Below are 25,645 nucleotides of genomic sequence, written 5' to 3'. Positions count from 1 at the left end.
TTTTCTGTGTCTTATACATACCTTTTTGTGTAGCTGTTGCCTGTGCTCTACTTACTGCTTAACTATTTAACGTTTTCCCCACTTCCTGTCACTATGAACACAAATAAGACAAAAACTTGCTTATCATCTAAGTCCAAATGCAAAAAACATTTCTCTACAAAACAAGGAGAATGACCCCAGTCAAAAAACTCTTTATGTTCCTTTATTGGAGCAAGATTCCTGACCAGTATACAGTGATGTATTCACTAAACAGAGACCTGTGCAGAAATTACATACTATCCATCTAGATAGGTTTTATTACACTTTGCCTATTGATGGAATAGTTCCACTTATAAAATGTTTTATACATCCAATAGCTCTGAATTTGACCAGGCTGTCCATTAATTCATCTCTGAAAAAGTTAACTGGCATTTAATTTCAGCTACTATACTTTACAGCATTAAAAAGCTTAGGCATTAGGTAGCTTCTCATAATGTTGTTCTATGCACAATGGCATCTAGCAAACAGTCCATCATCTCGCCCAGATTCACAGACGGGTCTCATTGGAGAACGGTAAGCTAAACAGCTGGTACTTGAGACAAAAGTACGCCTAACCTGAGTTTCTTAACCAGCAATATGAACTTCTTACTCTGCGAGCCTGTCTTTTGGGCCGCCTTTATAGTGCCAACGAGGACACGCCAGCAATAGCCCCGTGTGTAACTCGGCATTAGAGCACCAGGTCTGTCTGGTGGTGGTGGCAGGCACTGTTATTATATCCAGGTAAATATAGACCCATTTTTAAAAATGCCAATTTGATATACAAAACTAAAGGTACAACATACTCAGAACTAAGTTTGAGCAATCTGGTATTCCAAATGATTTGAAAATTTTCAGAAACTGGTAACAAACTGTACTCATGATGTTTCCCAGCTATGGAGACATTAATACACGGATTCAAACCCCTTTACTCAGTCCACATAGCCCTGAGATCCTCCTGCAAAGTGCGCATAAAATATGGAGTTGACCAAGTTTGACAATACGTTATACAAGTCAAACTTGAAATCTGTTCTGAGAGAAAAGCATCAAATCCTTTGTGTACACATTTAGTTTTATTGTAACAAAGCAACTTGTACACTTTTAACGTTTAAAACTGAGCATTATCTTTCCTTTCCAGTGAAACAAAAAGAAAATTTAAAAATAAACAGAACAAAATTACAATAGAGAAATGTCAATTCCAAATAAGATCCTACAGGTTCTGCTGATTCTCCCATCGAGTGGCAGGGCTCAAGTCATCATTAGGAGAGAATTTTATTTTAAAAGTGTCATCTTAGACTGCAAGGATGTCCGTTAAACATCACAATTAAACATGCCAAAGGAGAAGCCATGTTGTCAAAATGCCCACTTAACCCACCCAAACATCTCAAACCCACCCTTTGTTGACCTTCTATAACCCCCCTTTTTTTAAAATTTTTTTTTCTTTTTTTAAACAAGAGAAAGTAGACAGATACATGTTGGTAAATGCTAACTGTCCATATTCACATAGAGACACAGTGTAATCTCTGAGCCCAATATACAGAGAAAGGAGGAAAAAAGCTAGAATTCTATGCACTACTACACAGGGGCCTAGCCACCTCCAGCTCCCAGCAGAGCTAAGGGAGCAGAAGGTTTTTCTTTTTTCCCACAGAGCACGGTGGTGTTGATTCCATTAAGTTTTTCTTGAGACAGGAAGGGATAAAAATGAATTTGGAACAGAAAGGGGCAAAGATTCTTTTCCCACTGTATTCTGCTCAAGGTACATCCCCCCCAAATAAGGTGAGAACCATGGTGTAAAGGAGAGAAAAGAGACTTCAAAAACAGGGCGACTGAGCACAAGAGGGGGAGAAAAAAGAAAAAGAAAAAAGACTGCAACTTGCTCCCAGGGACTGGAGAAAATTAAAAAAGGTTGGAATCCATCAGTGTTCATTAGTCATCTTCTCCTTCATCTTCCTGTAAGGAGAAAAAGCAGGCAATTAATCTTTAGGGTTAATTCTAAAGTCATTTCCCAACATTCATAGGAACCATGATGAACTCCACAGAACACTATGAAGAATCTAATTTTATAGACCTATATATCACAACCTATGCTCAAATCTTAGCTGAATGACCCAGTGATTTTATTCCAGATAAATTAATTTTTCAGCACTAACCAAATCACTAGACATCTTTCAGACCAAATAATCCAAAACACAGTCTGACTGCAAGAATTTTATAGTGAATCTAAAACATGTAAATTTGTTATTTGGGAGATTTCTCCAAATATGACCAGCTGCACTATCCATACCACTTTCATTAAAGTACTGGTTAGGGAAGGACAGGATTGTGTGGTCATAAAACCAACCACAAAAGCAGAACAAGTTAAAAATCACTGATACAATCTCATCAAAATTCCTCCCAATCTTGTACAACAAAATAGCTTATCTCTTCTACAAATCCTCCCATAATTAGTTGAGTCAGTCCCATTTTACAATATATATAACCTCTAAAATAACATGGCTGCAAAGATTATCTTTCTGGACTTACCTCTCCTTCTTCCCCCTCATCATCATCTTCATCTTCTTCACCTTCATCCTCATCCCCTTCTTCATCAATATCTTCCAACCCTTCCTCTTCTTCATCATCATCATCATCTTCTTCTCCTTCCCCTTCTTCATCATCCATGTCAGGAACCTTAAAAAACCAAGTTATGTTAAGAACTCATTTTCAAACAACTAAGACAAGTGAAACCTTGAATAATAGACCACTCAACTCACCAAGTAGTACTGTAATGGATTTGGCCAAATGTCATCTTTGATGACTTCTCCCAACTCATCAGCACCTGCATCAGAATGGTCGGTGAACCAGGTAAAGAAGCTTTCTGGTTCCTCATGCTGTCTCTTCCTGCTGGCTTTATTCTGTGTTTGACTTGAACGTTTCGTCAAATCCTAAATGAAGATGGAAGAAGTTTTGATGTAGGCTCTCTACAAAACCTAAGTCCTCCATAATTCAAACAGAAAGATTTTAACCCAAAGGAGAACAAAAAATATACATCAATATATTATCAAACTATTATTCTTATTTATGAGAAATTACAAAATATAAAGAGAAAAGGCCCTAGAATTCTAGGTCTAGAAAGATTGTTGTCAAATTTGTATGACAAGGTTTTCCTGAAAAGGTACCATCTTTTCATAAAATTAGTTCCACTTTAACAACCAGTCCAACATAGTGTTATTTAAAAAATATTTACTAATTAAATGTGGGAATAAATGGATTTTGGGAAGTGGCATGCCATTGGAAGAGCTCGATCATAAATTAAGAAACAAACAAAAACTAGTCAATTTCTATAAAAGTTTGCACTGCACAAGTTATGAGAGCTCCAGACTACTGTATTTGACTTAAAGACACTGTAGTTTTTTGTTTTGTTTTTTAATCCTCATCCTAGGACATGCTGAGAAGAAAGAAGAGAGCAGAGAGAGAAGAGAGCAACCTCTATCCATGGGAGAGAGTGATTGGTTACCTCCCAGACATGCCTGCTGGGGGGTTGAACCTGCAACTCAGGTATATGCCCTGACCGAGAATCCAACCGGCAACCTTTTGGTGCACAGGCCGAAGTTCAACCACCCTGGCCAGATTGGAATTTTTCTTGTATTTTAAGGATTTGCATAACACATTACCAAAGCACGAAGTATTGTTAAATGATTCAACTAAACCAAAATATACAAAATATTTTTGCCAAACAATTTCTCAAATACCTTTCCAGATTTCCATTTGATTTCAGTGGACTTTGAAGATGGATCACCACTCTCGTTCAGATGAAACTCTTTGGAGAGAACTTTATTTTCGAAGTAAGGATTTTCATCAAAATACTATAAGAAATAGAGGATTAGAAATCAATACAAACAGCTCTTCTAACCAAAGATCAAGTTAAAATATCCATAGTGGCAAACAAGAGTTATTGATACTCACAAAATCTATTCTGTAACCTGATTTAATATCTTCAAATTCTGTCACTTCAACTCTTGTCAAATAATGCAGCGCCTCTTCATCCTCTTCCCCAAGCAGTGCAGACACTAGACCAGCAAATTATAAGCCAAATGAATATTAAACAGACAAGCACTAAGCAACTGAAGTGCTTGTTAAAGCGCTTTAAAATTTTTCCTAATTTAGTGAGCATCTTGTTTCATAAATCCATTAACTGAAAACCAAATGGCTCAGAGTGTCAGAGCTAGCAACATCATTTTATCAATTAAAGACAAATCCTGAGTTAGAATACAGACTCTTCTGAATAGACAGAAAACATTAATTATAAGCCTCCCCTCTCTGTGTTTCAACCTCTATGTGTAACCAACATGTTGGACCAAGTCCTCAACCAAGGTTCCTCTACTCCTTAACAAGTGGACATCCTCCTTTAGTAATGCTCTGCTGATAACATACCTTGTGGATGGTTGACAAATGTTGTTACCCAAAAATTTGGGATTTTGGCGATCAATTCTGACCTCTTCTGAAAAAATGGTTGGCGGAGTTTGTTATATTTCTGTTCTACTTTCAAAATCTCCTCACTGGCTTGTTCATTAAGTCTGAAGCAAATGAAAAGACATGTTGACAATGATGGTATTTGACAAACACAAAAATTGCTGAGACTACAGAATATATACTCTTGTTAGCTTTAGAAAAGGGCAAACTACACATTTATAATAAACCGAATCATCTAGATTTTTGTACCCATATTAAATTCAAGTCAAAACTAAGTTGGCAATTTGATCTGGGTTAGGCACTCAATAATGGGCAGTTCTTTAACTAGGTGCCCAAACCAAGCATTTTGGTAACGCTGTACATTTACTTCAATTACTACCAGGCAAACCTCAATTCGGTGTCCCTCAGGCAGATGAAGGGGGGAAAGACTGCTAATCAAGTCAGAACAACACTGATGCAATAAAGCTAAACTGTCAGAAGTCCATGCACTGCAATTCAGACAACTCGCAGCCTTTAAAAGGAGATGCAATCTTTACAAAGTCAATGTACTTTCATCAAAAGCTTTTTGGTGACTACAATCTTTCGCAGAAAAATAACACTGATTTCATGTTTCCGCTATCATAACCATCTCCACTTAGCCAGTGGATAGAGATTTGACCACAGTTTCAAATATTACCATAAGATGTGTTTCAGAAAACGTCTAGAATTTAAGAAAAACCTTACCTGTCTATTTCATTTTGTACTTCATCAATATGTTCAATCGCTTCTTGCTGTTCTTTTTCTGCAAGAAAAAGATGCATAAAACTCAATACTAATTAGAAGCATTTATATTTATCTACCTTTCCTGATATGAGCAGTCTCTGAGTTATATCAATAAAGCTGTAAAAAAAAATACACACACACAAAACTGCCTACAAGGCATGCCCTCCACGTGTTCATGCAGGTAGCTGACAAATTCACAAATCATGCTATCTGTTAGGTATTCAAAATGCTTGTAGCACTTTTTAGGAGTTACATTACAAAGAGACTAATCGTTAAAGTTTCTATTAAGAAAGGCAAGGAATACACCTTATCCGGGAATCCCTAAGTGTTTATTATTCATCACATTGTATACCTGCAATATACTAACACCAGCTGCTAAGTAAACTATGGGAAGCAACAAATGACATTAAAAACCAGGACCCCGCGCATCCATCCAACGGCAGCATCGCTCCGAATAGGAAGCCGAAAATACCGCTCAGTCCCCACAACTGCAACACAGACAGGGCCCTGCACACGGACCATCGCAGCCCCCCCCTTCTCCTCTTTAGAAGGCGAACCCCGAGACTCCTGTCTGACCTTCCTCACCCCTCCAGCCCCATTCCAGGCGGGCTGATCTCAGGAGGGCCCAACACTTACAGGGAGTCAAGCATGAAGTCAGAAAACTGGGAGCCCCAGGAGGAAGAAAAGGAGGCGCGCTGCGGGAAAGCTGCCCTTTTGTCGGGCAGAGACGGCAAAACCGATAAACTAAGTGGGCGTGAAGGGCCCCGAGCGCGCGGCTCGTTTCCGGCCACCATCCCGGGTCCGCAGCCCCCCGCCGAGAAGCCCTTCCCGGAGGAGGCGGGAGGCTTTGCAGGAGCCACGGCAGGAACCCCCAGCACCCTGCCCGCCGCGCCAGGTGGCTCAGCGCGCGGCCGCGGCGGGGTGGCCGCCCCACGTGGGGAGCGCCCGGGGCGACAGGAGCATCCTCCCCGGCGGCCGGGGCCCCGCGGGCGGCTGGCCGCGTGCTTCCCCGCGCCCCCACCCCGACACAGCTCGAGGCAGGGGGTCGCGCGGGGGCAGGCCTCCGGGTGGGGGCGCGGGGCCGCCGGCGGCGGGCCGGGCGCAAAGAGGGAGCCGCGCGGAGGCCCGGGCGCGGGGCCGCGTCCGGCCGCACCATGTGGCGGCGGTGGCGGCTGATGGGAGCGAGGCATCATGGCGGAGCACAATAAAGAGAGGCTTCTCGGGAGGGAGGGAGGGGGAGGAGAGCGAGGGAGGGGGGAGAGGAAGGGGGGGTCTCCTCCGCCCGCGCCGAACAGGCCGCAGCGCCCCCGCCTCGCAGCGCCGTCCGCCGCCGCGGCGCCACCCCGGCCCCGGCCCCGCGCGCACAAAAAAGGGCGCCGAGGCGCGCGCCGGCCCGTCCGCCCAGCGCCCCCGGGGCCCCACCGGCGGCCTGCGGGCCGGGCGGGCGGCGAAGATGGCGGCGCGGGCCGGCCCCCGCCTCGCCTGCTCCTCACCTGAGGTCTCGTCGGCCCCGTCGTGGTTGGAGTTGAGCTCCTTTTTACTGACTTTGGCCGCCGGCGCCGACATGGTGCTGCTCCGCGGTCGGGGGGGGAGCGGGGAGGGGGAGAGAAGGGAAGGCGAAGGGGGCGGGCAGCGGCTTCCCCTCACGCCACACGCGCGCGGGCGCTCGCTCGGTCCGGCCGCCTCCTCCCGCGCCGCTCGTTCTCCCTCCCCCTGCCTTGCGCGCGCTGCCCTCGCGGCCTGACGACGAGGGAGAGGCTGGGGCGGCGTGCCGGGCCCCGGCCCGGGCTACTGCTTACGGAGGGGAGGCGGCGGCGGGCGGGCCAGCGGCTGGACTCCTTCACTCACGCTCCGCGATCCAGCTCGCTGCTCGTTCTCCCCGAGTCGCCTCCTCCTCCACCTCCTCCTCTCGGCGAGGGGCGGGCAGCAGAGCGCAGGCGCGCCAGGCCCGCGCGCAAGCCCCACCCCCGGCCGGAGTGGCTCGCGCCGCCCGGCCATTGGCTGGGGCGCCGGGACGAGGGGGCGGGGCCTCGGCGAGGAGACACAGGGCCTGGCGAAGAGGCGGGAGGAAGGAACGCGGCGACGTACGGGGCCGGCCCCCCGCGCCGCGCTCCCCTCCCCCGCTTTCCCCTTCTCCAGCCCGACCCGGGACATTTGCGCGCTACGGCGCGCAGCGGCCAGAGGCGGGGCCTTGCCGCGCCGCGCGCAGGCCCCCGGGACGAGCGCATCACGTGGTGGCGAAGCGGCCTCCCTTCTCCGCAGGGCGGAGGGGAGTTCGCAGCCCCCCAGAAGGGCAGGCCTGGTAGTAGCATGGGGACCCAGAAATGCATCCACCCCAGGCTCTGCGCCCCGGGACAAGGCTAGGGCATCCCTCCGTGGGGGAGAGGAGGGAGCGCCTCCATCCTACCTTCCTGACGGGGAAACTGCTATTTTTACTCACTCGGGCTTTGCAAAGCCCCAAGCTGTCCAGTTCACTCACAGGGCCTTTTCCTGGCTTTTAGTGCAAGTTCTGCCCAGCAGGCTGTAGGCCCTTGGGCAAGTCACTTCCCCTCCCAACCTATTTGTTATAAAATGATAAAATGCAAAGAAGGCTGACAAATGGGACGTGGGTCAATGGTAACATCTAAACAGGGCCGAACTGAAGTAGAAGTCCTCTGAAGGCAGGGAAGTGGGTCCTTTTGGAAACCTTACCTAGGGCCCCTGTCCTGGCAAAGTGCAGCGTGCACCTCATTAGGGCCACACAACTGACCAATAGAAAGGTGTTACATTCATTTTGCCCTGTCCCAGATGATAGGGCCAACCAACAAAGGCCTGCTTTAGAGGCCAGGTCTTGAACCATTAAGTAGGGCCAAGGCGTTCCTGTTAAAATAATGCTTTCTAGGTAATGCAAATGCACCTCACTCGACTCCTTCCTCCAGGGCCCCTAGACATGGACCTTAAAAAGCTTCCCTGGGCATTTGTAATCAGAATTTGAGATTGGATCATTTGCCTTCCAACAAGCACAGTGTCTTTCTTTATTGCTCAAGATAGTCTGTGGTGAGTGATCAATAAATGTTAAGTAATTGGCATCCAGTCCATGGGTACAGAATACAAATATCTTCTGGGGACTCACTCAAAAACCCAGAAATTCATCTAATCCTTCCCTTCCAAACCTGAATCTCAATCGAGTCCAGCTCCATCCATACCTATCCCAATTGCACAGGTGTAAAGGAAGAAGTATTATTAAATGTTTGACAATCAGATCCCAGAAGAGAAGGAAAAAAACAAACAAACAAACCCTGATTTGCAGCATTTGCTGATTCTGGTGGTGTATACATACTCTCACTATGGCCAATTTCCTGCCACCATTGTGATGTTACTGAGTTGGAAAGAAATACCAGGCTCCAGAGCATTGCTGAAGCATGGATCCTCGACCACGGGCTGTGATAAGCACATGCCTTTTCTCATTCAATCCTCATGACACACAGGCAGGTATCAATATCCTTATTGTACAGATAAAAGCAAGTTTTTTTATGCAAGTGGCAGAGCCAAGATTCTCACCCAGGCTAGTGGAGAGCAAGCGCCTGCTCTTCGACAGAGTTTTTCCATTTGGGGCATGACCCACAGTAGAGGTGCAACTGACATCAAGAACCCGGCGCACAAATACACACAAAACAATGCTTTCCCCTTACTAAGTGTGATGTGGCCCTTAATCTTCTATTTTCTTTCTTTAGATCAGGGTGCACGCCACTGAAATGATTGCATGACCTACAAATAGGATGAAACATCCTGAAAAACACTGTGCCGAGAATTGCAGCCACACACAGCATGTTCAAAGGTAGGTACCAGTGACCCACAGCATCCCCTCCGTGGCCGATCTACCCGTTTCCACAGAGCCTTCAACAACCCCAGCCCTTCGGAGCACCCCGCTCCTCCCCCTGACCTTTCGCACTGCACTCCAGATGCACGCGAAGCTGAAATATGTATAATTTTGTTAACCAGCGTCACCCAAAATTCAATAAAAAGGAAAAAAAAATTTAAATGAATGCAAGATCACACACGAGGAAGTGAAAGAGAAAGAAAAAGGGCAAAAGTTCCAGTAAATAAGGGAGTGGCATTGGACACACCAAGAGATAATTCATCCACAGTGCCCTCCTCCCGGCTCCAACACACGCCTGGCCTCACTCAGAACTCCGCCCTCTCCTCTCCTTCCCACTTTCTTTGAAGGAGAAGCCCATGGCTTAAGTATTGGAACAGAGAGATGTTGGTGTTCCCAGCAGTGCCGCGGTGTCCCAGGATGAAGAGGAAACCCAACACATAAACACCCACTTCTGAGCCTCCTCTTTCTGATCTCCACAATGGGGTTATTACCCACCGAGTGCTGCCGTTGTGAGGGCTGACGGGCAGAGAAGTGCTTCGCAGCACAGTGCCTGGCAGATCAGTGCCCCGTGAATGGCATGAGCTGTCACCTGGGTTTGGGTGACTGCGGTGCACCTCCTGGTCCCGTGAATTCTCAGATGCTCAGCGGGAGGAGACCGGGAGCCCTGTCTACACTGTGCTGCTCACAAGTAGGAAGGCGTTTACCCATCTCAAGAGCCCAGAGTCTGTGCCAATCAGGGTCCTAAGTGGCTTACTTCTATTTAAGCCACCTCACAACAAGCCTAAGAACTGGGTAAATGTTGAGCCCATGTCACTTGCCCAACAAGGTCACAGCCAGATAAAGCCAGGTTTCAAACCCTGGCCCTTCAGCTTTGCCACCCTGGGCAGGAGGCTTGCCATGTCCCCCAGCACATCCCTAGGAACACTTGGATGAGGACTCTTGCTCCTTCCACCTCAGCCAAGTCTGCAAATTAGGAAGATTCAGACCCCTAGCCCCAGCCCCTCCCCAGTGAACCTGCGGTCAGGTTTTCCTAGGACAATGCCATCCTGCCTTCCACCTAGCCAAACCCATCCCCCATGAAGGCCCCACCGCATCCCCGCTCTAGCAGGGAGGCCTAATCACCAGAACAATCCACTTTGTGCCCAGCTCCAAGCTGTGTGTCTGCAAAACGCAGCCCTCACCTCCAAGTTAAGGGTTAATGGGGCGAGGGGCAGACATGAAACCCACAATCACAAAATACTGATGTAAGGGCCACGCTGGGGTGACCCCGGGAGCTGCAAGGGCAAAAGGGAACTCCTAGCCCTGGCCGGTTTGGCTCAGTAGATAGAGCGTCGCCTGCGGGCTGAAGGTCCCAGGTTCCATTCAGGTCAAGGGCACATGCCTGGGTTGCGGGCTTCATCCCCAGTGGGGGTGTGCAGGAGGCAGCCAGTCAATGATTCTCCCTCATCATTGATGTTTCTATCTCTCTCTCCCTCTTCCTTCCTCTCTGAAATCAATAAAAACACGTTTTTTTAAAAAAAGGAAACTCGCCGAAACCGGTTTGGCTCGGTGGATAGAGCGTCGGCCTGCAGACTGAAGGGTCCCAGGTTCGATTCCGGTCAAGGGCATGTACCTGGGTTGCGGGCACATCCCCAGTGGGAGATGTGCAGGAGGCAGCTGATCGATGTTTCTCTCTCATCGATGTTTCTGACTCTCTATCTCTCTCCCTTCCTCTCTGTAAAAAAAATCAATAAAATATTAAAAAAAAAAAAAAGGAAACTCCTAGCCCGGCAGCCGCAGCTCAAAGGAGACTGTGTGCGGATAAGAAGTGACTTTTCCGCAGAGAGCTGGGCAACCAGGAGACTCGCACAGGTAGGGAGAGGTAAGAAGTGGGGGTCAGGGTCCCAGGGGGAGAACAGAGCCCCAAGAGGTGAACAGAGGTACACGGCGCTGGAGGGGGCAAGCACCTGGAGAGGGCGGGGGCGGGAGGTGGGGGTTGGGACCCGAGGGGCGGGGCCCTGGAAATCTCAGTCTACACCTCAGGGCAATGGGAAAGCAAGAGGAAGGTTTTAAGCCGGGGAGTCACGTGATTGGCTTTGCGCGGCTGGAAGGGAGGAGGAAGCTGGAAGCGAGAGGAGGAGGAGGAGGAGGAGGAGGAGGAGGAGGAGGTAACCGGAATGTGGGCCGGCGGCGGCCAAGCAGGGAAGCGAGGTGGAGGGATATGCGAGGCTTTGGAGGTAGGACCACCCGGACACGTAAGGATCCCGCGGCTGTGGCGGGTGCGAGAGAGGAAAGAGTCACCCGAGTCTCCCCCAGCCTCAGGTTGGCGGGCGGTGGTACGGACCGAGGCAGGGGATCCCGGAAGCCCGCGGGCTGGGAGACGAGCTGGGAGTAGGTGCTGGCGTGGGGTGGGGGCAGGGACGAGCGCCCACGTGCTCGGGGTCTCCCAGCTTCCCCCTTCGGCTCTTTCTCCGGGGAAGCCTAATCCACGCGACCCTGTGCCTGCAATCCCGCCAGGGGAACCCGGGATCACAGCTCAGCCGATGGAAGGAGGCGAGGCAGGGGGAGAAAATCACTTAGAGTCGGTCTCCGCACACCCCTTCCCTCCCCAGCGACCGCGGCGCGGGCACCCACCTCCCTTCGGCACGTCCGGAGGGGCCGGCTTCTTCTCCGGCTTCGGGGCTGGAGGCACTTTGGGTTTCTTCGCTTGCGGCGGGAGCGAGGACGGGCGTTTGGGGGCCATGCCGCGCGGGAGGTCCGAGGAGCCGATGGCGGGGAAGCGGCGGGGCTGGAAGGCGCGCTGAGACTGGGACCGCCCAGGTGCGGGAGGTTTAAATCGGCCCGGAGCCGCCCTGCCCGGAGGAGCTATTTACATGACAGTAGCGCGCACACCTCTCTCCCCTCCCCCGGCCTCATCCCTTTCTCCCACCCGCCAATCAAGACCAACTTCTTTGAGTCCTCCCGGCACTTCTCCGGGGCCTCCCGGCCGGGGGGGCGGGGGCGGGGGGCGAGCTTCCTCCGGGAAGCCGGCTGTGCTCTCCAGGCCCCTCCGCGTCTGGACCTGCGCCGCCCGCAGCCCACCCCCATCCCCGCGGAAAGCCCCCCAGCAGGCGGTGCGGACACCTTCTCTCCTTCTTTCTCCCTGTGGCCTCCAGAAAACTTAATGTGACCTGGCCTCCCCGCAGCCTGGATGCTCCCCAGTCCTTCCCTCCCACGCCCACCCCCTCCGGGTCTGGCTGACTCCTGCCCCACCTCCAGGTCTCAGCCCGAGGAAGACGTGAATATTGAAATAAAGGATTCCCAACCAAGAATCGCAAAGAGGGAGAAGCGGGTACCCTGGCGAACAGCCATTCGCTCTTCACTCTTTTCAGAAAAGGAGAGAAGGGTTAGGGGTTCAAAGAAGCTGTTGAAGGCTTGGGAGTCACAACCCCCAATGCCTTCGGGGCCCTGTCGGGCAGTAACGCGGGTGGAAGGCAGGCGAGTGGAAAGCCCAGTAGTTAGTGGAGGTAGGTGGGCGCCGTCACCGGGGATCTGCCAGCGCCACCAGAGCGGAAGTCTGTGCTGACTTACTGGTCACCCAGCAGTTCGGCTCCGGGCCATCCCCCCAACAGAAATGCATACCGCTGAGCACCAATGCAGGGCCCGGCAAGAGTCGGTATACAGTTGCTCCTAAGGAAAAAATAATACATATGGAAAATAATACAAGGATAAACTGTTGCCCTAGCCGGTTTGGCTCAGTGGATAGAGCATCGGCCTGCGGACTGAAGGGTCCCAGGTTCGATTCCAGTCAAGGACACATGCCTGGTTGTGGGCTCCATCCCCAGGAGGGGGTGTGCAGGAGGCAGCTGATCAATGATTCTCTATCATCATTGATGTTTGTTTGTTTGTTTTCTTAATATATTTTTATTGATTTCAGGGAGGAAGGGAGAGGGAGAGAGAGATAGAAACATCAATCAATCCCTGGTCAGGGCACATACAAGAATCAACCAATGAATGCATAAATAAGTGGAACAATAAATTGATGTCTCTCTCTCTCTCTCTCTCAAATCAATCCATAAATTTTTAAAAAAGAAAAAATATATACTTTGTGGGTTAAATGAAATATGTGATCAGGCTACTTTTTTAAAATATATTTTTATTGATTTCAGAGATGGAGAGAGAGAGATAGAAAACTCAATGATGAGAGAGAATCATTGATCTGCTGCCTCCTGCACACCCCACACTGGGGATCGACCCTGCAACTCTGTGCCTTGGACTGGAATAGAACCTTCAGTCCACAGGTCAGTGCTCTATCCACTAAGCCAATCTGGTGAGGGCCCACTTTCTTTTCTTAAAATTTTTTTTCTTTCTTTTTTTATTTTTATTTTTTTTATTAGTTAAGGTATTACAAATGTGTCCTCATCCTCCCCATTAACCCCCAACCTCTCCCCCCCCCCTTTTTTTAATTTCAGAGAGGAAGGGAGAGGGAGCAAGAAATAGAAACATCAGTGATGGAGAGAGAATCATTGAACGTCCTGGGCATGCGCCCTGACTGGGAATCGAACCTCCTGGTTCATAGGTCCACATTCAACCATTGAACCACGCTGGCCGGGCTGGTCAGGCCCATGGTCCATGAGTTTGCAACATCTGAGTTAATACAGTGATTTTCCTTTTTTTTTTTCCTTCTTCTTCCCATCAATTACCCTCTTAACAAAATAAATCTCAGCCAGGGCAATGTAGCTCAGCGTTTGAGTGTCAACCCATGTATCAAGATATGAAGAGGTTCCGGGTTCGATTCCTGGTCAGGGCACATGCCTGGGTTTTGGGCTTGATCCCCAGCAGGGCGTGCAGGAGGCAGCCCCCATCAATGTTGATGCATCGATGTTTCTCGCTCTCTCTCTCTTTCTCTCTCTCTCTCTCTCTCTCTCTCTCTCTCTCTCTCTTCCTCTTCCTTCCTCTCTCTCTCTCAAAAAAAATCAATTAAAATAAATAAATAAATACATCTCAGGTATAAGTCAGTGATGTCAATACCGGTAAAAAGCTGAGGTCTCTGGTGGAAGACCCCCACCATGACCTCTCGCTCCCCTCCATCCCTCCCTTTGTCAGCTTCAGAGCAACTTCGGGCTCCTTCTAAGACATTTTGAAAGTCACAGTGTCTTGGTTTTTACAGGTGGGCAGGCTGAGACCTGAGAGAAGTGGTTTGCCTCAGGTCATGAGGGAAATAACTGGGTTAGAGCTGGAACCAGGACCACGGGATCACTTTCTCACAGGGATGACCAGCCTCAGTCCCAGTGTTTACATCTGTAAAATGGGTGGTAATAACACCTGCCTCTTTGTTTTAGAATTTTCAATTTGAGAACAAAAGGGTCATCTTTTCCCTGTTTTCACCCCAGAAATTACCCAAAAACAGTATGGAAAACAAAAACGAAAATTCTCTTAATGAAACTGGCCGTTAGCCAAACCCCAAACCACAGAATGAATAGGTGACTGGATGGCCAGTGAGAAGGAACAGGAACCCTGGCTGCTGTGCTCAGTGGTTAGAGCATAGGCCCTTGCACTGAAGGGTCATGGGTTTGATTCCTGGTCAAGGGCACTTACCTTGGTTGCAGGTTTGATCCCGGGCCCCAGTCGGGCATGTGTGGGAGGCAGCCATTGATGCCTCTTTCTCTCTCCCCCCCCACCCCTTCCTTCCACGCTCTCTAAATAAATAAATAAATAATAAATAAATGAAAAATATCCTCAGGTGAGGATTAACAAAAAAAAGAGAAAAGGAACAGGGTTCTTCTGCAGGAAGAGAGTTCTGGGAGTATCCGCAACCGACACTCTGGAAGCAGAGCAACAAACCCAAACCCCAGGCCGGAGCAGTGTGTTCTGACAGGATGCTGCCCCAGGCTGCGTAGTTCCTAGAAACAAAGGAGCTAAATGAGCCCAGAGGAGCTTCAAAAAGCCAATACAAATTAGAGGTATCTCAAAATACCCCCCCCCTTTTTTTTTTTTTTTACCCACCAGCTTGAGGTTCAGAAATTTGGAAACACTCTACCTGGGAAAGGGTTTGAGGAGAGGCCCCTACAGCTTAAATGGATACAGCCTCCTGCAGCTTTAAATGGGTATAATCTGGTTGGGGCAATCTATCTTCTCTATCTATAAAAGCCTCATATGCAAAGTGTCCCGTCAGGAGTTCCACCAGGAGAGTTCGCTCGCTCGCTATGACGTGCGCTGACCACCAGGGGCTGGCGCCAAACGAAGGAAGGCCCTGACTGGCAGATGGAAGGCCCTGATCGGCCCTGATCGGCCCTGATCGCTGGCCAGGCCTAAGGACCCTACCCGTGCACAGATTTTGTGCACCGGACCTCTAGTTTAGCTATAATAATATATATCAAAACTAGAAAAACACACCCTGTCCGGTTTGGCTCAGTGGATGGAGTGTCGGCCTGCCAACTGAAGGGTCCCAGGTTCGATTCCAGTCAAGGGCATGTACCTTGGTTGCGGGCACATCCCCAGTAGGGGGTGTATAGCACAGAGGAGCCACTAGAACAGTGATGGCAAACCTTTTGAGCTCGGCGGAACAACAAATCTCTTTCTCTCTCTCCAATCAAATTTTTTTTAAAATGGAGATTATAGCACAAAGCTGGTTTTTTAGTCTAAGTTTTTACATTAACAAATTTCCTTCAACATCTTTTCATGCTATTAGATATTCTCCCATGACATTTTCCATTGCTGCTGTTTTCTGTTGGATAAATGTGTTATCATTTATTTATACTAAACCTCGACAATGGCAATTTAAGGTTTTCCTACTATTTTGACCTAAGCAACATTGCGAGGACCATCCTAGCAACTAAATCTTGGCACTCAGAGGTGGTTATTTTCTTAGAATACATTTCTTAGGATACAATCAATGAGCTACAATTGTTGAGTGAAAAACTCTGTAAAGTGATAGGGGTTTTGAAGATGTGGCCCAGTAGTTCAGGCCCTCTCCTGCAGTGTTTGTGATACTTCACCGAACCCAGCTTCATTCCGAAACTTCCTACGTGGTGGGGTGGAAAACGTTATCTTGGAGTTGGTTACTCTCGGGAGATAAAACAGTTTTTCCTATGCTTCTCCACTGACGGAATTTATTCTCTTGTAAATTGCCCACTTGTGTCAACTTACCCAATTTATTATGGAGATGTTGCTCTTTTCTTTGTCAGTTTACAAGTGTATTTTACATATTGAGCGTATAGAATTCTCTCTTCTATATTGCAGAATATTTTCCCCTAGGTTGTTATTTGTTTCTCATCGTCTTTTAAGTGAGATTTTAATTTTTGGGGAGACTCACTTGGGTTTTGTTTTGTTTTTAATGTAATCAAGACTCTTGGTTTTTTGTAAAAAAAAAAAAATGGGGGGGGCTCTTTCCCCCTCCCCACGTAGGAGTCTGTGCTTGTTTCTCAATAAATTTCCATCTTTTGCTATAAAAAAAAATTTTGTTGGTGATTCTTAGAACTGCTTCAGCCCAAGATGATGTAAATTAATCACCTGTGTTTTCTTCTAAATCAGTATATCTTCCTTTTTAATATCACAAGTTGTGACCTATCTGAATTCATCTGGAGTATGATGTGGAGCAGGGATATAATTAGACCTTTTTCCAAAAGTGGGGGGGCCTGCAGGTGGCAGCCGATCCATGTTTCTCTCTCATGGATGTCTCTTTCTCTCTCTCTCCCTTTCTCTCTCTATAAAACAAAATAAATGAAAACATATATTTTTTGAAAAAGTGATCACAAATGTCAGTGTGGGTAGAACATGAACCATCTCTCATTAAATAACTGGGGTTCATAAGGTTTAATTTTACCCAAGTAACTTTGCACATCACATGTTTTCTTCAATAAAACTGGTGCTACAGCCCTAACTGGTTTGGCTCAGTGGATAGAGCGTCGGCCTGCAGACTGAAGGGTCCCGGATTCGATTCCAGTCAAGGGCATGTACCTTGATTGCGGATACATCCCCAGTAGGGGGTGTGCAGGAGGCAGCTGATCAATGTTTCTCTCTCATCAATGTTTCTATTCCTCTCTGTAAAAAATCAATAAAATATATTTTATTTTATTATTATTTTTTTAATATATTTTATTGAGTTTCCGCAGAGAGGAAGGGAGAGAGATAGAGAGTTAGAAACATCGACAAGAGAGAAACATCGATCAGCTGCCTCCTGCACATCTCCCACTGGGGATGTGCCCGCAACCCAGGTACATGCCCTTGACCAGAATCGAACCCGGGACCCTTCAGTCCGCAAGCCGACGCTCCATCCACTGAGCCAAACTGGTTTCGGTGAATAAAATATATTTTAAAAAAAACATACACAAAAAGAACTGGTGCTACAATTCATAATGTTAACAAAAGAAATACTGGAATGGACATATTTAGAAGAAAATCCGCTATTACATAGAACCACATTTACTCATCCAATCATTCAATATTTATTGTCTAATACATGCCAGACAGCAATGATTATGATAAACTAGAGGCCTGGTACATGAAATTTGTGCTTGGGAGGGGGAGTCCCTTGACCCGGCCCAGACCCTCTTGCAATCCAGGACCCCTCAGGGGATGTCTGACTGCCTGTTTAGGCCCAATTCTGCAGGGTCCCTGTGGGATCAGGCCTAAATGGGCAGTTGGCCATCCCTCTCGCAATCCAGGACCCCTGGCTTCCAACTGCTCGCCTGCCTGCCTGCCTGATCGCACCTAACCGCTTGCCTGCCTGATCGCCCCTAACCACCTCTGCCTTGGCCGCCAATGCCACAGCTTTATCGGGAAGGTCGTCCGGAATGACATCCAGTAGGTTGTTCGGCTGTATGGTCTAATTAGCATATTATGCTTTTATTATTATAGATTCTTGAAAAAAATGCAGATAACAAGGGAAGGCCTCTCTAATAAGTTGGCATTTGGGCAGAGACCGTAAGGAAGTCGGGAAAGACATTGTGACCATCAGGGGAAGAACATTCTAATCTAGACAGAAAAAGAAGCAAGTCAAAGCCCCAAGGCAGGAACATGTATCAGGAGAAGTAAGGTCAGGCTGTTAGAATGGGATAAATGATGGAAGATGAGTTCAGAGAATGTCGGAGGCTCGGGTCTTGTAGGACTTGTGTGCTGTGATAATGTCTCTAGATTTTTTTACATCGGGCATACATACAAAATTCAAAGCTGATTAAGACATGCCTGTCCTGAGTGACATTACATAGCCCATGTCAAAAACTGTAATGGCTATAGAGAAAGTTTGATAGGACTAGAGAAAACAGAACAAGTACATCTGGCAGAAATCAGAGAAGATGAAGTTTAAGCTGGGTCAGTAAGAATGAATGGGTGAGAAGGGATTTCTTTTCTTTTTTTAAAAAGGCGTTTGTTTGAGCCAAACTGATGACATATGTTGGGGAGCAAGATCTCAAATGCTCCCTGGGATTTATTCTTATTTTTGTTAATCCTCACCCAAGGATATTTTTTTCATTTATTTTTTAAAGAGAGTAAAAAGAAGGGAGGGGAGGAGGAGGAGGAGGAGAAGGAGGAGAGAGAGAGAGAGAGAGAGAGAGAGAGAGAGATCAATGTGAGAGAGACATATCAATTGGTTGCCTCCTGCACCAACCCCAACCCAGCAGGGTATCCTGGGATTGAACCTGCAACCCAGGTGTGTGCCCTAGACCAAGAATCAAACCTGTGACCCTTCAATTTGAGGGCTGACGCCCTAACCGGCCAGGGTCTTCCTGGGGTCTATTTTGAGGGTGATGGAATGTTCTAAAAATTGATTGTGGTGATGATTGCACAATTCTGTGAATATACTAAAAACCATTGAATTACATACTTTAAATAGCTGATTTGTATAGTATATAAGGTATATCTCAATTAAATAAAGTGTTAAAAGAAAAAGAGAGACGATGTATATACTAGTAGAATAGATACGCATTTTATTTTTAATGTGTTTTATTTTAAAATATGTTTTTATTGATTTTTTAGAGAGTGAGGAAGCGAGAGAGAGAGAGAGAGAGAGAGAGAGAGAGAGAGACATCGATGAGAGAAACATCAGCTGCCTCCTGCACGCCCCCTATTGGGGATCGAGCCCACAACCTAGGCATGTGCCCTGACTGGGAATCCAACCTGTGAACTGAATTCACGAGAGGAATCTTAACCAACCGAGCCACAAGGGACAGGGATGGATATACACTTAGATACACGGAAGTGTTGGTCTGGGGAGAGGATATGCTAAGAGTTTTGTCTCTAAGAGAAGAGAATTCCCTGTTTGAAGACTTTGAAAATTGTAAAGAATTGACAGCTCAGCCTTTTATGGGATGGATATTACATGTTGCCAGGTGCTGAGGCAGGCCTTGGAGTTGCAAAAATGAGAATGATATGCCTTTCGTTCAAATCTCAGAGATTAGTGGGATATGAGGGCAGCACCATTTATGGAACAATTTAAGTGTTTAATTCCACTTTGAGTTGTCACTTTTGACCTACATTAGAACATATACTTAAGTCTGTTTCTGGACTTGCTATGCAGTTGAATGGGTATCTACGATTATTCCACTATGAATTCAACACTCTTTATGTTATTCTACTTGGACCACCCCTTCTTTTTAAAAATATGTTTTTATCCATTTTTTTCAGTGTTCACAAATAAATACTGGAATATAGCCACAGCTATCTGTTTACATATTGCCTCTGACTGCTTCAGACTAAAAGGAGAGGCTTGGCGTTTCAACAGGGACCATGAGCCACTACTCTCTGGCTGTCCCAGAGAGAACTTGCTGACCTCTGATCTAGGATCTCGGATTCCCTTTATAATCTCTGCGTAGCTGTTTCTGAACATGGGAGAGGTCTGTTTCACTAAAGACTGTCTTTTCCATGCTACTTAGCCATTCGTTAGAGAGGTGGGGGGCCCGGCCAGGTGGCTCAGTGGTTGAGCGTCGACCTATGAACCAGGAGGTCATGGTTCAATTCCCCGTCAGGGCACATGCCCAGGTTGTGGGCTCAGTCCCTGGTGTGGGGTGCAGGAGGCAGCTGATTGATGATTCTCTCTCATCATCAACGTTTCCGGATGATCTCAGGTGAAAACATCTTCAGTGTTTGTGACCTGGCAGAGAAAATGTACGAGGACAGAGGGTGGAGCTAGAGGAAGGGGATTTGAGGCCTTGTGTGTGTGTGTGTGTGTGTGTGTGTGTGTGTGCGTGCGCGTGCCACCTTTTGTGTGGCACTATACCACCTAGGTCAGGGGTGGGCAAACTTTTTGACTCGAGGGCCACAATGGGTTCTTAAACTGGACCGGGGGGCCGGAACAAAAGCATGGATGGAGTGTTTGTGTGAACTAATATAAATTCAAAGTAAACATCATTACATAAAAGGGTACGGTCTTTTTTATCTTTAGTTTTATTCATTTCAAACGGGCCGAATCCGGCCCGCGGGCCATAGTTTGCCCACAGCTGACCTAGGTATTGGCAGCTATAGTCTCCATCCCATCCTCCCCACATCAGGAGCAAGCAGCACAGGTTTGGAATCAGGAAGCCGCAAGAAGCGATGATCGTAGGAATAGCACAGGCAAGGCCACAAAAAGCAAGCTTGGAATCCCAGAACGCTCAGGCAGGAAGGGATGGACAGGTGACCGGTTCCTACCTGCTTTGAGCCACTGGGAGCCTGAGACTCAGGCAGGAATGAACCTGAGTCACGCAGCGCAGCAAGCAAGGGGGCCTTAAATTCAGGGCCCCCAACTCCCTGGTCACATGCTCGCTGGGAGTCAGAACTTGCAAGGCCCACAGTCCAGGGACCAGGAACCACAGGGGCATTGGGTGCCACTGTCCTACAGAAGGAAACCTGGGCCTCAGGGCGGAGGCCGCCCCCGCATACTCCCGGCAGCGTGGCCAGGAACGGACCACGTTTCTGCCGCTGGAGTTCCAACAGCCTTGTCTGCACCAGTGCTCAAGGCTGCGCCGCCTCCTGGAGCCCCGTTTTCTCACCCGCAGAGCCCTCCCTCCGCCTTCCCTCTGCTGGTGGCCATTCGGTGCTGTCAGCCTGCGTCCTGGTCGGAGGTCTTCCCTGTAGGCACTTCAGTTTCCGTGTGTGACCAGTTTGTGTTTCATCCTGTATTTGTCTCCCATCTCTGGCTCTTCCCCGGAAGAAGCCCATCTTTTGCCACCGAATCGAGAACACAGACTACTTTTGCAGAACTGCCTGGCCGGCGCCCACGGGCAATACCTGTCGTTCAGGCAGGACCCAGGGAGCCAGCCTCAGTGGGTGAGAGTGACTTGTCGGGAGCCTGTTCAACCTCTGGCTCCGAGGCCAAGTGTGCTCACGCACAGGTCCTGTCCTGTGAGGCAATCTTGGGGAGACGGGGCGCCCCACGGTCCGGACACTTTGTGTTGAATGGACTCCGGACTCTTTCAAAGGGATCTGGTCCTTTCGAATGTTGCACAGCCCTAGACAGAATCGCTTTTGATGAAAGGGTCTTCGCTCCTGATCCTAGGAACACTATGGGACATCTGTAACTGTGTGTTTATAATTCCGTGGGGAGTTGGGGTACACTGGAATGACACCAGTCCAGGCAGCCCCTGGAAGTCAGAAGGAATGGGGGAGGGGGTTTGGAAGGACTGCCTGCTCCCTGGTCCTCAGACATTTAGACTCATTATACGTTGCTTTGCCAACACAAGACCAAGTGTGTGACTTGTCAGTGTCCAGCATGACATCATTAAGGACTGGTGCTAGCCCTAGCCGGTTTGGCTCAGTGGATAGAGCGTCAGCCTGTGGACTGGAGGGTCCCAGGTTCAATTCCCGTCAAGGGCACATGCCCGGTTGTGGGCTCCCTCCTCAGTAAGGGGCGCGCAGGAGGAAGCCAGTCAATGATTAACTCTCATCATTGATGTTTCTCTCTCTCTTGCTCTCTCCATTCCCCTCTGAAATCAGTAAAAACATATTTAAAAAAAAAAAACTGCCCTGACCGGTTTGGCTCAGTGGATAGAGCATCGGCCTGTGGACTGAAGGGTCCCGGGTTCGATTCCGGTCAAGGGCATGTACCTTGGTTGTGGGCACATCCCCAGTAGGGGGTGTGCAGGAGGCGGCTGATCAATGTTTCTCACTCATTGATGTTTCTAACTCTCTATCCCTCTCCTTTCCGCTCTGTAAAAAATCAATAAAATATATTTTAAAAAAAGACTGATGCTAGCCTCGGAGTCTAGTGGACACTTGGTGCCTCAGGGTCTAGCTAACCTAGCCCTGAAGAGCCGAGCTGAGCCTCGGAGAGGCCAGGGAGGCCAGCCCATGGGCCTCTCTCAGAGAGCCGAGCTTCCGGACATTTTATAATTTGCCTTTTGGGACATTTTATATAAATGAAACCATACATGTCATCTTTTACATCTGACTTTATATCTTAATATGTGGTGGAACTTGGCTTCTTTCATTATTCTTCAATTTCAGGAGCTTTATTGGGCGTTATTACAGGTGTATTCTTCCAAATGAGCTGGAACGAAAGTCATATTGACACCACATTCTCGAGATTGAAAGAGATCACCTCGATAAGTCCCAGCAGGATAATTTGCAGTCATGTGCCCCTGGACGACAGGGGTATGTCCTGAATAACGTGTCATTAGGCGATTTTGTTGTGTGAACACAGAGTGAACTTACCCAAACCTAGATGGTCTGGCCTATTACTCCTGGGGGACAAGCCTGGACAGCATGCTACCAGGTTGAATCCTGGAGGCAACTGTAACACCATGGTCAGTACTGCGTATCTAAAGTAGAAAAGATACAATAGCCCTCGCAGGGCAGCTCAGTTGGTTAGAGCATCGTCCAGATACACCAAGGTTGCAGATCAATCCCCACTATAGGCACATAGACGAGTCAATCAGTGAGTGCGTGAATAAGTGGAACAGCACATCACTGTTTCTCTCTCCCTGCCTCTCTCTCTCTCTCTCTCTCTCTCTCTCAATCAATCAATAATTTTTTAAAAGTAGCCCAGACAGTGTGGTTCAGTGGTTGAGCATTGACCCATGAACCAGGAGATCACCTGTTCAATTCCTGGTCAGGGCGGGAATTGTGGGCTTGATCCTCAGTGCGGGGCGTGCAGGAGGTGGCCAACCGATGTTTCTCTCTCGTTGATATTTCTATTTCTCTATCCCTCTTCCTTCCTCTCTCTAAAATCAATAAAAACAATAATAATAGAAAAGGTACAGTAAAAACACACATAAAGGATAAAAAATGGTGCACCCATAGGGGCTTAACCTAGAATGGAGCTTATAGGAGTGGAAGTTGCTCTGAGTGAGTCAGTGAGTGAGCGGTGAGTGAATGTGACATTACTGCCCATGACTGTGGACTTTATAAACACTGTACACTTAGGCACAACTAAATTTATAAAACAGCAGGAGATTAAATCGAGCACAAGAGAAAATGTTGCAATCAAGAGACGTGGTAAACAGCTGTATGGGGCTGCCGCTGGTATAACATGGCATACTGAATTACAGCAAACTTTTTTATAAGTAAAGTACACTCTAAAATAATGATTAATAAAATAACAATTAAAAGTAGAGTACAGCCCCGGCTGGGTGGCTCAGTAGGTTGGAGCACCAACCTGTACATCAAAGGGCTGTGGGTTCGATTCCCGGTCAGGGCCACATATTAGGTTGCAGGTTTGGTCCCCAGTCTGGAAGCTTATGGGAGGCAACCAATCGAAGTCCCCCCCCCCGCCCCCGCTCTCTCTCTCACTTCCTTCCTCTCTCTAAGCTTATCCTTTAGTGAGGATTTTTTTGTAAAGTTTATTGATTTAGTCATGCTCCTTTGCATCCTTTCCATAATAAGTCTTTTTTTTTTTTTTTAAAGGTCCAGATGTTTGGGTTTTTAAAAATATATTTTATTGATTTATTACAGAGAGGAAGGGAGAGGGATAGAGAGTTAGAAACATCGATGAGAGAGAAACATCCATCAGCTGCCTCCTGCACACCCTCTACTAGGGATGTGCCAGCAACCAAGGTACATGCCCTTGCCCAGAATTGAACCTGGGACCTTTCAGTCCGCAGGCCGACACTCTATCCACTGAGCCAAACCAGTAAGGACTTTTTTTTTTTTTTTTTTTTTTTTTTTTAAGTAAAGTACAGCCTGGCCAGTGTAACTCAGTGGTTGAGCATCATCCTATGAACTAGGTCACAATTTGATTCCCAGTCAGGGCACATGTCCAGGTTTTGGGCTGGATCCCCAGTAGGGGGCGTGCAGGAGGCAGCCAATAAATGATTCTCTCTTATCTCTTGCTCCCTCTCCCTTCCTTTCTCTGAAATCAATAAGAACATTTTTTTTTTTTTTAAAAAAAAGTATAGTATAGTAAATACATAAACCAGTCACATAGTAACTTATTTTCACCACCAAGTCTTATGCACTGCACCTAATTGTATGGGCTTTATTTTTACAAGACTGGCCAGACAGTAGCTTTGTTTACACTGGCGTCACCACAAACATGTGAGGAGTGCACTGCGGGCCATTGTTGCCCGAAACGTTGTGATGTGGTGCGTGACTGTGCTTTGTCTCTGAATAAATCTTGATTCTAAAAATACAATCCGTCTCACAAACAACAAGTGCTGGCGAGGATGTGGAGAATGAGAACCCTGTGCACTGTGGGTGGGGATACAGATTGGTGCGGCCAGTATGGAAAACAGTGTGGAGGTTCCTCAAAAAATAAAAAATGGGCCCTTACCGGTGTTTCCCAGTGGGTTAGAGCATGGGCCCCCCACACTGAAGGGCCTAGGGTTTGATTCCTGCTCACGGGTATGTATCTGGGTTACGGTTCACTCCCCATCCCCGGCCAGGGACCATGGGGGAGGCAACCAATGTGTCTCTCTCACATTGATGTTTCTCTCTCTCTCTTACTCACACACACACCCTCTCTCTCCCTCCTCCTTCCCTCCCCTCCACTCTCTCTCTCTGCAAAGCAATACAGGGCGGCGGGGGGTGGGGGGGGGGTGGGGGGGGTTAGAGGGGGGAGGGGGTATCCTCCAGTAAGGATTAACTAAAAATAATAATAAATAAAAAAATACATAAAAATGGAACTGCCTTATAACCCAGCGATTCCACTTCTGGGAATATATCTGAAAAATTCCAAAGCACCAATTTGAAAGCATATAAGCCCCCCTGTGTTCATTGCAGCATTATTGGTAATAGCCAAGCTATGGAGGCAACCCAAGTACTTCTCAGTAGACGAGTAGATAAGAAGATGTGGTACATATATGCAATGGAATATTACTCAGCCATAAAAAGAACAAACTTTTCCCATTTTCGACAGCATGGATGGACCTAGGAGGAGGGTATTATGCTAAGTGAAATAAGTCACTCAGAGACGGCAAATACCTTATGATTTCACTCACTTGTGGAAGCTAAAGAACAATATGCCCTGGCCGGTGTGGCTCGGTTGGTTGAGAGTCATTCTGTGCACCGAAGAGTCACCAGTTTCATTCCCGGTCAGGGCACATGCCCAGGTTCTGGATTCTATCCCCAGGTGTGTGCGTCGGGGTGCGTGTTAAAGGCGACCAATCGATGGATGTTCCTCACATCAATGTTTCTCTCTCCCTCTCCCTTCTTCTCTCTCTAAAATCCATAAAAAGTAAATAAAAAACT

The 25,645-nt window shown here is 47.7% G+C and overlaps 2 protein-coding genes across 3 annotated transcripts in view; one reads left to right on the top strand and one right to left on the bottom strand.

The window, feature by feature from the left end:
* Positions 1-1,069: 1,069 nt before the first annotated feature.
* Positions 1,070-11,979, bottom strand: SET (SET nuclear proto-oncogene). Of its 2 annotated transcripts, none has more exons than XM_081103926.1 (8): positions 11,702-11,979; positions 5,191-5,248; positions 4,429-4,571; positions 3,961-4,064; positions 3,747-3,860; positions 2,769-2,939; positions 2,539-2,685; positions 1,070-1,965 (listed from the first exon to the last, which is right to left on the bottom strand). In XM_081103926.1, exons 1-8 carry the CDS (start codon positions 11,808-11,810, stop codon positions 1,942-1,944), a joined length of 870 nt encoding a protein of 289 aa, XP_080960052.1. In that variant the 5' UTR covers positions 11,811-11,979; the 3' UTR covers positions 1,070-1,941. The 2 variants fall into 2 exon arrangements, with proteins under 2 accessions (XP_080960052.1, XP_080960053.1); XM_081103927.1 differs by lacking the exon at positions 11,702-11,979 and adding an exon at positions 6,723-7,361.
* Positions 11,198-25,645, top strand: part of DYNC2I2 (dynein 2 intermediate chain 2) — a 39,482-nt gene continuing 25,034 nt past the window's right edge. Inside the window, exon 1 of the mRNA XM_081103923.1 lies at positions 11,198-11,304. Within this exon, the coding sequence (XP_080960049.1) occupies positions 11,245-11,304 (60 nt within the window). The 5' untranslated portion in view covers positions 11,198-11,244. The remainder of the gene's footprint in view (positions 11,305-25,645) is intronic.

This window comes from Myotis nattereri, assembly GCF_964212035.1.
Source record: "Myotis nattereri genome assembly, chromosome: 12".
NCBI classification, from domain to species: Eukaryota; Metazoa; Chordata; class Mammalia; order Chiroptera; family Vespertilionidae; genus Myotis; species Myotis nattereri.
Note: the sequence above shows the minus strand (reverse complement) of the source record. Positions and strands in the feature narration are given on the sequence as shown.